This window comes from Siniperca chuatsi, linkage group LG19 (assembly GCF_020085105.1).
Source record: "Siniperca chuatsi isolate FFG_IHB_CAS linkage group LG19, ASM2008510v1, whole genome shotgun sequence".
NCBI classification, from domain to species: Eukaryota; Metazoa; Chordata; class Actinopteri; order Centrarchiformes; family Sinipercidae; genus Siniperca; species Siniperca chuatsi.
The window spans coordinates 14,025,671-14,039,016 of record NC_058060.1 but is presented as its reverse complement, the minus strand read 5'-3'; the positions used below and the strand labels follow the sequence as shown (position 1 = coordinate 14,039,016).

Sequence of the window (13,346 nt, the reverse complement as noted above, 5' to 3'; positions counted from 1 at the left end):
TGAAGACTGAACCCAATCCCCCCCAGACTTCCAGATCCATTGCTCCACTTGAGGGAGAAGCCTGCGCTACTGACGTGAAAGTCTCTCAGGATGTGACACCCCCCTACCCAGTATCCACACTAATTATTCAAACCTTGGCCAGCGGAAGCGTTTGATTTTAAATGTCCCAGCTTTCCTTTCTGGGTCCGTCACCAGGGAGCGGAGTCGTCACTCCTCATTTGCTTCTGAGCAGCAATGGAGCGAAATGACCAATCCGTAATGGGTTCCACCATATCCATGTCCGAGAGTGTTATGTTGTCTGGAGGGCTGCAATAGGTTGTGACTCAAGCTGCCAGTCTTTGTTATTCCCCAGACAAGTGCTACTAAATCTTACATGATGGGTTGAATATACAACTACTGGCTCAGTGACACAGATGTGACACAATATAAATGCATAATTTTCTATCAGTTTTATGTGTGGTAATAGTAATTGCACATCTATCTGCATTGACTGATTTAATTGCACATGTGGGTGAGTACATGTTACATGCACACTGACCCTCACAACGTACGGCAAACTACTTATTGGTTGTGAATCATGGGAAATGGGAGATAACTGTGTGTGAGGTTGACTTCTCTTACCTCATACACCAACCATACAGTTGCCCAAAAACATACACCCTGCATGAAAAACAATATCATGTTTAAATACGTGTGCATGTCCATGCTCACACATTCATGCACAAACTCATTTACGCTCTGACACATCAAGTTAGATCAAACCCAGTAATTTGTGATTGGGTGAGCCCTGCAGGAGAAGTGGCTGCGGAGTAATTGATAGGCTATCCATGTGCACCCAGATCCTGTGAGAGAAACGTGAGGCATACATCAGACAGGTGTCAAAATTCACAGCAGGGTGTGGTGATAGGTGGCATTCAGAGGCTCTGAAGAATGGAAGGCAAGAGGAAGAGGAGGAGAGTGAAAGGGAGAAAGTGGGGGACAGAGGAAAGGGCAAAGAGATAACTTGAAGGTGAGAGATAACAGCATGAAGTTTTGATTCTCTGACACCTTCATGAGCATGACACTGGGATACCATCTGCAGAATTTCTCATCTTGTCCTAACTTTAAGAGTTTATAAAACAATACATACATACAATTCAATGTCATGAAATAAAGTTTTCCAGGAGCAGTTTTATGACATTGTTGGACACTGTTAGTTAAAAGAAAATGCTGCACAACTTCAAATAATTAAGGAAGAGGTGCAACACATGAGCTGATGGTGATAGATTGTTGTGTGCCTTCATTTGCGACCCACCAGACAGACGAGGGTGCAAACTGACAGAGCGACAGCTATAGGCCCATTAGGACCAAGGAGACTGAGTGCCATGAAGACAGATGGGATGAAAGACAAGCTTGCAGCTAGCAGGGTCTGCATGGTGCCACCAGTGTTTTCAGACTGTCGTTTAAAATAAGGAAGGCCATTAATAACCTCCTCACTGTGCTCTGCTCAGCTGCAGTCTGGCGCTTCTTGCAGAGCTAAATGTGGCGCTGCATGGCAGCAGACTGGCAGACTGTGTCAAAGAGACCATATACACCTGAGGAGAGGGAAAGAGAGAGAGAGGCAGGCAGGCAGGCAGACAGAGTTTGTATGTGCTTCTGCATTTGTTTGTGCTGTATTAGTGTGTGTGTCTGTGTGTGTGCATGGGCTGTATATTTGTGTTTAATTGTATTTTTTCACTTGCTCACCTGTTTGTTTATGTGCTATGTCTGCGCTGCCTATGCTACTATGGTTGGATGGGAATCAGATAGCAGTGATGCAGTCAGGGAAGCCGTCAGCACGGAGGTGAAAAGTTATGGTTGCCAGTGGTAATGACTGTGTTCCTTCTTGTCAAACCTTTACTTTGGCAGATGAACAAAACATAAAATTTGACAGGGAGTGGGTTTTTTCCCCTCATGGTCCAAAAATATTACATGTGCATAGCCACACTGTGAATGTGTTTTTGCAAAGATGGAGTGGGTACTTTGGTGGAGAAAAAATAAGCTTTTCCTGAGTGGCAAGGTGACTCATATAATTATTGAGTTATTTTAGGCCTCCGTGCTTTTAAAACAACCCTCTGACAAATCTTAGACATTTGATTTATAATAACCATTCATTACCAACTGGCTCTCTTGTGACCAACCCACCCAACTACTGAAATTGGAAATATTGCATGCATTGAAATTGCTCAAGTCCATTCATTTGGTGAATTCGGTAACTATGTATTCAAATTCATACTACTATATTAATACTGATATGCCAATCTGGGGCCAACAATGGATGAAAATCATGTGTCCAGTATTTCCATGTAGACCTCTCAAAATGCAAAGGAATATGTTACATGGTTCCCTCACTGGACTGTTTTACTGAAGTGTGAGTTGTGTGACCTAATACTGTCAAACCAATGGTTACCTTCACGTGAATGGTTATGGTATGCTGGAATAATCTGTAATGTGAGCCTTAGTGGTGCACATTGAATCCTGGAACAAAATAGTGCCATTGGAGAGTGCTGAGGTTACAGCAGTTACATGATGTCAACAACTCAGACTTTGCCAATGTGTCGTACCAGGTTAACTGCATGAGGCTTTAACAGATCAAATACTTGCTCTTTTTTCAGTCCAACACAAATAAATGAGGCTTTCCAAGAGAAAAGGTTCCTTTGTGTGATAGAAAATTAAGAAACATGTGAGCTTTTGGTCTTGCGAGATTATTTTGTTCACATATACTCAGGTGAGTAGAAAACCCAATTAGGAACATCTGGCAAATTAACACTTTAGAGATTATGCTAAACACAATGATGTGCATCAACATATTCACATGTTAGCTGTTGTGCTGTCTCTCAGTCTCCCTCCCTCTTGTACGCAGGCATATCTGTATGCACACAATGATGAACATACATTCATCTTACTTCTGTCATGGCAGGCACGACTACAGCCATATTCTTAAATGCTTTATTACCAAGGAAAACAACTGCACATCAGATGATTTATTGTCAACAATTTGCACACATAAGACACTAACACTGACATTTGTTCCTGTATAAATGGGTGTCAGTGAAGCAGTTTTATGCTCTGGATGCAGATGTGAGCCACATGTAAAAGCCTTTCCTAAAACAAGCACTGTGGAATAGGGAAAGTTGTGCTTACAGTACCTCTCCAGGAGGGGCTGGCTGCCTCCCAGACTGCACTGCTGTTAGATCTACCCCTCAGAATAAATAATGACAAGTCCACATCATCTGGACACTTACAGAAACCAATTCATATCTCCTCTTTGAAGGATTGTAAGTCTTGCCTGGACCAGATTTGAAGCCTGCCAGTTATGTCTGGATAATCGATCAATGTATCATAGCAGTCTTACTTATACAGCGCTAAATGGGTAGAGGTTTCCTGTTTATCCTCCTCATGTGGGACAGCTGAGATTACATTAATGATAACAATAATAACAAAATTATAGCTCAGGAATGTGGCATCAATCCTCACACACAAAGCCATGGATAATAGAGGAAATGGATTGAGTTTCAAAGAACGCTGCCTATCCGAGGCACAATCAGACGACCTGCGTGTAAAACAAACACTTGTTTGCAAAGGAAAGGAAAATAAACGGTAAGAAAGAACTGGAACAGAGATGCCTGGCAAGACAACAAGGAACAGTCTGAAAAGCTACATACAGTACAGTTAAGGGTCATGGCCCGACAATAAGGCCATGCATGGCAGATGGGCGCACACACTCCTTTGCAGTCAGTTATAATACAAGAAAAAGGAAGTGGGAGAGTTTTGGGCCAAGGCCTAGAGAGACCAGGGGTAATGGAAGAAGAGCACAGCATGAAAAATGAAAAAACTCATGAAAAACTACAATTCATAGTAAACTACATCAAAAGGAATCCCAGAATAAGTTTGTTTTCAAGTTTTTGTACTAGTCAGCAAAAATGATTCCTTTTGTATCTGCCTGCAACACATGGTACAGCAGCCGTATGAGCAGTGGCCGATGTACTAAAGACAATTCAATGACAGAAGTGTACAAGTGTATTTACTGTATATTGGGATCATGGTCAGGGAGCAGGGAGTGCAAAATATAAAGAGCTGCGATGAATCAGGCGCCGGTGATGGGCCGCAAAATCATGGAGGAGGCTGTCCCTGGACTCTGACGTCATCGCTGACCTTTCGTGTATTTACAGAGGAGGTTTGATTTCCACTCTTTTTCCATGCTCACACATGAGCCGTTGTGAAGCGGGCCCTGGAGGTAAAATAGTAGCTTTGTCCCGACCTGGACGGTGAGCACTGGAGTCATGTGCTTCTGCCAATCCCGAAGAAGGGCCCACAAGCCACGGCCATTGAGAAAAGCACAAGCATCACCTGTTTTATATTAAATCTGTCAGATTAAATAAGGAAGCCAATAACCTGCACTTTTAGCCAAATTTGACCCTCTGCTACTCTGATCATACTTGTGAAGACGGTTTTCAAACTGAGCTGAGGGACAGGACAGACACCATTTGCAAAAAAAAAAAAAATCATGAATCTGCACCATTTGATGCACTGTCATATTAAATAAGATGCACAGTGACAAAGATGTCCTCTTCTTTATTTCAAACAACAACAAACAACAAAGCATCGTGGTTTCTATTTGGCGAAATGGAATTTGTGTACAGTACATTTAAAAATGAATATGACAAATCACTTGCATTGTAACTGACTGATTTTTGTTTTTGTGCAGCGCAATAAACATTCTGTTACACAATTTATATGTTGCCCATTCATCACCTTGAGCAAGTATAGAGATTATCATACAGTAGAAACATGAAGACATGTAAACAGCCCTTTCAGTACTCCTCCTAACGCAGCAGACAATATTGCCCTCTACAGGGCATACATATTAGTCACGCTTGTCTGTCTCCACTCTTTTTTTTGTGTAGCTGTGATGAGTTAAAGAGACAGCATCACATCAGTTGATGAATGTATAATTACGCAGTGTTTAGAGGATCAGGGGCTGTGGAGTGGCACAGTGAGGAGGGAGATTGTCCTCCAAACTAAAGACTCTGGATTACACCCTCTTGACATTTAGCATCGGCCTTGCTGGGGTGTCATTTAGCATGAATCCCTACTAGCTTCATGCCCGGTCTTCTGTAGTCAAGTCTGACTTTTGACCTCACTGTGGGGGGCGCAAGAGAAAGAGTAATAAAGACAGTGAGGAAGTTAATAAATTAAAAACAGTATTTAAAAGTGTTGACAAAGACTAAGGACTTCTACAACAAACATGATGTCAGTCTTATAGCTGCATATGAATGCACTGACAACAAAAATAATAATGTTTTAATAATGTGAAATTGAATTTAAAAAATGATAATGAAGACTGACTGGGATCTAATTCATCAAGTGTCTCAGAGTATGAAAGACAATTAAAATGAATGAGAAGGTCACATGAAGGACCTGGTCAGTGATCCAAGACCAGCTACTCCTTCACTTAGAATGTTGATGAACTCAGCCTCTGGACTCCAAATTAACTGCGTGGCGTAAAAAAAAAAGAAGAAGACAAAACAGGCATCTCATCACTCTTGTGGGAGTGGAGGGAGGCACCTATTTTACTCCTCTATCTTCTACGAGGAGCTGAATTTGATGAACTGTGGATTCAGCCTCCCCCTGGTCGTTTTCTGGGAGAAATGCCACAGCAGCAGAACAGCTACGTCTCCAGAGATCCAGCCCAGGGTTCAGCCTCACTGTGACACAAGATAGACCCCAATTTAGGACACAAAGACTGGGTCAAACCAGCAGGAGGTATAGCCTTTCCCTGAGAATGATCCATTCCTGTTCTATTCATTGTGCGCTTGCCTCTCTTCTTCCTATTTTTTGTATTTTTCCCCTCTGCTTCACCCTCATCTGTCTACATCTCTTTCCTGCTTTCCTCCCATCCTCCCAGCTCCCACAGTCTCCTCACCATTCATCCTCCACCATTACCATAATGATCATTAGTGTACCTACATAGGTAACTTCTAAAGTTCTGACTCATGCGCTCAATTATAAATCTTCTCTGAATGCAAATGTACACTTAATCTCATTTTAGATGGCCAGAATTTAAAACGGACAGTCATGAAAGGTGTATCTGCTAGATTACCTTGGAAATTAATTTTCACAAGCAGACGTTGCTGCTGCAAATGAGATCTCATCTTCAGCTCTTCTGATAACATTTTTGGTTAATTTGATAACACGAGATACCCTTGTATTGGGGCTTATACGCTCGTACACTCACTGACCATTGAAGAAAAGGACCCTCTCGAATCACCCACTCTCACAACTCACCTTCTAGAGAAGGACAGAGAGGCCCTCCAACCACTTCTACTTCTAACTGTTATGGAGTAAATCACAGACATGTCATGGCCTGATCCTCTGGGACTGCACACAACCTTAGCTGTCCCATATTGTGTGACTAACCTATGTCCTCCTTGGATGGCAAGGACCCACTGAGTCCAGAACGGCCCACATCTCTGAGAAATGGGCTTTTTTTCCCTTTCCACCGTAGCCTTTTCTCCTCCAGGCATTGACATTTAATCAAACCCAAATCCCATTGTGCCTATTAACACATCAGGCTGATACGGGTTGCTGTAAAAAGCTCGAGCACAGGAACCCGGAGCACAACATTACCATAACTCTGCCTGTGTGATCTCTGTTTCCACTCCTCCGCCCACATGTAAAAATGCTTACCTCGCAAACAACTAAGCATGCAGAGGCATTTCTCTCTCTCACTCTCCCCCTCTTCCACTCATTCACCCCTGCTTATCTTTTTAGAATGTGTTAATTATTTAGCTGTGCTTGTGAATGTTCGCCAAATAGCACTGAGACAAACTAAGCATCTAATGCAAAGGCAATTTTAATATTTCACCAGACCATCAAAAACCACCTAAAGCTTGCTTTCGACTAAATAAACAATTCAGGGGTATTTTTTCGGGATGCTTAAGTGCTTTAATGGATGGCGTGGTTTCTTAGTGAGCAGTTGAGTCTTCCCAGTATTAATCATCATAGACGTGAAGGGACTTGGATACATGATGCGGAACGTCTATGAAAAATGGTGATGATTATGAGGTCAGTACCTGATAAATTGCAATAAAGAGTTGTTTTCTACAGCTCAGCAGATATTGGCTGCTTTGCTTCTGACCTTGACGAAGGTCTCTCTGCTCTTGAGCGACTCTCAACACATCTGACTCTGTTGGAAGCCATTCATGTATGTCAGGGCCATATGTTGGTTTGAGTGGCGGCTTCTCTACCTGCCGACCAACTGAGGCCAAACTGGTTGTTGGTCTTGTATCACGGCAGGCAATTACATCCCAAAAACTGGGACAGTTATTGGTAATAACAGTCACCGGAGCACAATATTTAGTGCAATGAAAAGACATTGTTGCTGTCAGCATTGTTTTCTTAGAGGGAGGATGACGAGGCAGTGGGAATGGAACGGGGCCATGTTGTACAAAGAGGATTATAAAGACAAAACAACTCTGACAAGTCTGAAATTTGAGGACACTTCCAGGGAGACATGAAGACTATCAAAGTCGAGCTGTTTGTTGACAGGTGGCAGCTTGATGTTCTGTGCGCCCTTGTGAATGGGATGAACAGGACAGAAAATACAGACATTGAGTTTTTACCTCTGGACTCAAAAGCTGACACTTGACAGAAAATCACTTCTCAAAGCGGCAGCCATCTATGCGCACTGAACAAAGCCCCCCCTTTCTCAGCAGAGGACATTTTCTTTCAGTGCAACACAACAAATAAATAAATTAGTATGAGCAATGGGATAATTGTACAGAGCTAGAAAAGACTGGCTGTGCTGGAATATTTGTGTCCTCATTTATAAAAGGAAATCTGTCTTCTGATACTGCCACATTAATCTATGGTGCTTTCTTATTGTTAGATTGAAGAGTGTAAAATAAAGGAATCTGTGGAGAGGTATTCTGGAAGTGAAAAACTTTGATCTTCACTTAATCATATAGTTGTTTATATAACTCTGTTACATAAGCCATCTCTCTTCTCCACGTTTTAATCAACATAAGTAATGGCAACCCCCCATATCAATATACCTGAGCCATCTGCTCCTTAATACCAAGGATTTTACTCTCTGCGATTGCACAACCCGAGCTACGCCTCTCACTACATCCCGATCAGGATTATAGCTTTGGCGGGGATCAAAATTTGTTTCTGTGCTTTTATTTTCAGAGCTTTTTGATTGCCAATCTGCAGCATTGTATCTACACTATACAAGCTGCAGGCGGTGGTTGTATGCTTTGCTTTGTTGTATTCAGTTTATTTGATCCTTTAATAGGGCACTGGACTATCTGGTTTTATTATTCACCAAATCAAACAACATCAATTCAAGGCCACATAATAATGGCAAAACATGGTGCTCAGACACTGGCAAATTGTATTTCCTTATTAGCAGGCTGTCTGGTGAAAAATATGGAAATGATATTCATACTCAGACAGGTAATAACCAAAAGGCAAGGTACTAAGTGTGTTGCAAATTAGTCTGAACACTAAGCGCTGTTGTACATTTGCATATTTTCTTTGAACATATTGTTGGGGGGAAAAGGGGAGGCCAGAATTTGGTTACTTCAGCTTTCAAAAGTTACATCAAAATTCACTAAACAAGTAGTTTTATTAAACATGTTGAGTGTTATAAATGATCAAGGGGAGCACTTTGATCTTGACCTTGAGCGCTTGCTTATACATGATTTTAGTGATCAAAAGGATGAATGACCACAAGTGCAAGTCGCTTGATTAATCTATTAACTGACTAATTGTTTCAGCTCAAAACATATGAACATAAGAATGAAGTAAATATGATAATGACACTGTGACAGCATGTAAGATGAAAAAATACAATGTGATCACGTCACAAATTCTCATAAACCAACCTCTCTATAGTAGTATTATAGTAATATTATTCTATACTAATTAAAACTACCAAATTCTTCAATTAGGCCTACTGATAATTATAGGCTATAAATTATCCAACTATTTGCCTAAACCTAAAAATCTATATTATTTTTGTATTAAATCTGTATTATGGTCACTCAGATGAATGCAGTTAAAATATTTTTTAAAAATTTAGTACTTAGGCTACCTTAAAGCTAGCCTAACAGTAGTCCCTGCGCAACTATAGTGACCGTTTTGGGATAATGCTAAATGCTAAAACAGAGTGTCACAGTACCACAGGTAGAAAAGAGTCATAAAATCAGCAAGCTTACTCATGTAATGCCAGATATGGAGCAATATCTAAAAATTGCTGGAATTAGCTAACATTAGCCACCATAAGCTGCTATAAGGCTAAACAATCGAAACACCTGAGGGTATTAATTTGAGCAAGGATGTGTTTTTGCTTATGAATTAAATTTTTCATCTGTACGAGCAAGAATGTTATTTCTTCGTTAAAGGTAGTAGCGCTTTTAAGATCAACATATAGTCTATTTAATATGTTGTTATTTTATTCCAGAGATATTATGACTGAGACTAATCCACTAAAAGCAACCCCAGTCAGATAGTCAATTTTAGAATAATACCAATGGCGGAAAAACAAACTCTCCAAGTGAGAGCATTTTTGTGTTAAATGGTGGCTTGATATTGAAAAAACAAAAAATCAGGTATCCCCCATGAATTAAAGATACCCCCGCCCACCCTCCGCAACAGTTATCCCCCACCCCCCTCACTCTTTCGGGGATGGTGTGGTCCAGGAAGCGCGCCTCTCGTCTGCTCTCCTCTCCGGTTCAAGCTGAATCAGCTGACGAATGGTATCTCCCTCCTCTCCCGGATGGATCGTGCCGCTGAAGCCGGGCAGCCTGAGCGCTGACACAGGAGCAGGTTGCCCACCGCTCGCTCTCCTGCTGCCGGATGTCACACCGACCGAATCTCAAGTAAAAGATTTCGCTACCCAAAAAAGAGGTTACTTTATTTAATTTTTTCACCTCGGGCAGGAAGCTACCCGCTTCCCGTCACCATGGCTTCCAACTTCAACGACATAGTCAAACAGGGATACGTGAGGATACGGAGTAAGAAACTGGGGGTGAGTACTGTTGCACTTGCTGTCTAGCGCGGTCGAGGAGGAGGAGGTGGTGGCGGAGGAGAAGGAGGAGGAAGAAGAAGAGGAGTTCCAGTGGTTTCAGGGGCGGCTGGATTAAGAAAGCGGCTTTAATTGCTCCATAGGCAGCCGTCCTGCTGTGAGCTCTTCAAGAGGAAAAACAGATTAGAGCAGTATGAACAGCGGCCAAGTTTCTCTCAGTGCATTGGGCAAAAACACTTCCGCACATACTGAGATGTTGGCAAAGTCTAGGTGATTGACAGCTGGTGTCATGTGGATGTAGTCGTAAATCACACCACCCCCTTTGTTTTCAGTTTCAAGTCTGTAACTTTATTTTCAGTTATTTTCAGTTCACTTTTCAAAGTTAGGCTGCATCTGAGTTCGGTTGCAAAGAGTTTAGACAGATAATGCACTTTTTCAAACTGAACTGTAGTTATATAAAAGAAAAAAAGTGCAAACTACCCAAAGAGAAAAAGAGATAAACATGCTATAATAAAAAGCTAATAATCTCATAACTCTGTTAAAGTATGATGACAGACATTAACCCCACCATAACATAGTAAGTCTAATAAGGTCACTCACAATTGAGCACCGCTGTACTCTTTATCATAAGGTGCAAATTAACACCATGTTTATGGATTCTAGGATGGACAACATAATAGGAATACTGGGAATGCTGTTTATCACTGTACAAATTGTCGTCAGCCTTTTATCAGTACTGTACTTAACTCTCTCTCAGTCATGATGAATTATTCCCACCATTGAAAAGTGTCATTGAAATCCAGCTGATTCGGTGTGATGGCAGCTCTTCAGTGCCTTGATAATGGATTTCCATTGAGGTACAGCAAGGAGAAAAATGGCTTGACTGCTTAAATGGAAATGAATGATATATATTCAATTACGGGTGCCTTATTGTCTGACTCATAAAGCCATCTGCTTTTGTTCATACTTCCAGCTCATTACGCTAACAGAGCGGGCACACTCCCTCCCCTCTGATGAAGTGTGATGATGGAGGCTAATGATATCTGCTTCCTCACATCATCACCTGGCTTCATCAACACTATTCTACTGTTGTTTGCTGCTATTGAGGCTATCTTTGATGACTCTTTAAGAGTAATTGTTGTTGCGCAAGAGAAACCTTTGCTGCCCCTGAACACAAGGCTGATATAACATGAAAGAGCAGGACAGTTGGCTCAGTTTATTTACTTCTTGCATTTGCTAGTAGCTAGATGCATTCAGAAAAAAAGTGTGTGTGTGGGGGGGGGACGGACGCATGCTGTGTTGGCTGTGCTCGAGGTATGGATGCCATATCTATGCCAGCTCCACATCTCATCCTGCTGTTTGTGGAGAAAAACAGTTTGTGTCCTGATCGCCCACTCCCTCAGCCCTTCACCGCTCGCTGCTGTTTCATCATAGAAAAACCATGCTGTGATGGCCTCAGAGGACCCCGGTGTGGGTAGATAGAAAGTATTTATCTGTCCATGTTAGGGTTAGTTATTCCAGGCCAGTTCTCATTCTGAATCAGTTAGAGGAAAAAACAACAACGAATGGGTATCTGTATGCCTGAATCAACAGGCACTGATATGGTACATTTCTGTGATCTTTTTTCTGTCGGGGGAAAAACACCTCATCAGTGCTAAATGGCATAATTTCAAGTGTTTTGTGTTGGGTTTTGAGAGAGATGAAAATCCAAATGTGTCACGGACACACACATGCGTGGGCTAACTAGAAAGATACACATCTGGGTGGAGGGGAATAATATTTAGAGTTGGCAAAAATCCAAAAAGTGGTATTTTGCAGCTTGATCTCAAACACCATATTTTATTTTTGTCTAATTTTATTTATTTATTTATTTATTTTTACAGTTTTTGATGACTCAACAGCTCTATCATGTTTATGGCTGTGAAGAGAGACTTGAGGCATCATTATCCTGATATGCTGTACAGAGTCAGAACAGAAGGATACTGGATACAAACCCAGAGTCAGATTCTTAGGACTCCTCGTCACTAAAATGCAGCCAAAAGTGCAACATACTGTAGACCTGGTCCATCCTGTGGCTAGGGCTGGGTATCGTTTGAAATGTTTCATTACTCTCCGATATGATGCCATTCAAGAATGTTGCCTAAACCAAAAACTGAAAAGTCTAAAACTGGCAAAATTATTTTGAATCCAATAAGGAGCCATCTCCTCAAAGGATGAGTAAACACGATCACAAGAACCATCCAGTAGAACCGCAATTTTCATTACCGATGAATCTGCTGATTCTTTTCGTGATTGATTTATTCATTGCTTGCTTTGTAAAATGTCTGGAAATAATGAAAAATCACAGTTTTTTACTGTCACAATTTCCTAAAGCCCAATGTGACATCTTCAAATCGCTTCTTTTGTTTATCAACAGTCTAAAACCCAAATATATTCAGTTTACTATCACAGGAGATAAACAAAAGCACCCCCATGATGGAGGAGCTGGATCCAGACAATGTTTGGCATTTTTGCTTGAAAAATGAAAAATGATTAATTGATAATCAAAATAATTGCACATTAACTTTTTGTTAATCGACTAATTGTTTCAGCTTTAGATGACAGCAGTTTTTTGACAGTTTTTGATATCCAGTGCTGCAGACACATTTCAGTTGGTACCAAAAAAGTAGGTTCGACACCGAGCCCTACCTGTCAGAGCAACTGGATGCACCTTCTCAGCTGGAGTTTTAGGCCAGGAAGGTCCTGGGTGTTTTCCTCCTCATGTGATGGTTTTTTAATGTGTTTTTTTGTGTGTGTGCTTTAAAGGTCTCTCAAATATCACATATCGAGACTTTGCATCACAGTTGACCTTCTAATGCTCCCGTCTCTGTCGCTATTGTAATGCTGTGCCTTTTTAAAATGTATTATACATTATTTTTCATTAGAAAGTAGTACAATTGAATGGATATGTATTAAAGTGGCCACACCAACAGCTTCGGCTGAACTCATCAGCATCCATCAGTATGATTGGCTCATTTCCAAACCCCATCATGTGTGAAGGTTGAGGCCATGAGGTCATGTCTGTGTTCTGCCGAGTGATCAAAATTACCAACCGGGGCACTTTCTCTCCTGTTTTTTTTATTTTCCTGGGACTTTTGTGTTCTTTTTCCACTGACATGAAAGGCAACGATTTCCTACACTAGCCAACTTCTTTGTCTCTTTGTTGGCTGAGGAGACAACGGTGCAGTGTTCTTGAATGCACAAGTAGTCTCTCTCCCCTTTCCTTTCTCACATTCCCCTCATCATCCTCACCTCT

The 13,346-nt window shown here is 41.4% G+C and overlaps 1 protein-coding gene and 1 long non-coding RNA gene across 2 annotated transcripts in view; one reads left to right on the top strand and one right to left on the bottom strand.

The window, feature by feature from the left end:
• Positions 1–4,576: 4,576 nt before the first annotated feature.
• LOC122866636 lies at positions 4,577–9,835 on the bottom strand. The gene is made up of 2 exons (XR_006375770.1): positions 9,702–9,835; positions 4,577–5,726 (listed from the first exon to the last, which is right to left on the bottom strand). It is a non-coding gene; the product is annotated as an uncharacterized LOC122866636 (long non-coding RNA).
• The window catches only part of dok6 (docking protein 6), a 45,168-nt gene continuing 41,580 nt past the window's right edge, over positions 9,759–13,346 (top strand). The window contains exon 1 of the mRNA XM_044176548.1: positions 9,759–10,054. Coding sequence (XP_044032483.1) covers positions 9,989–10,054 — 66 coding nt within the window. The 5' untranslated portion in view covers positions 9,759–9,988. The remainder of the gene's footprint in view (positions 10,055–13,346) is intronic.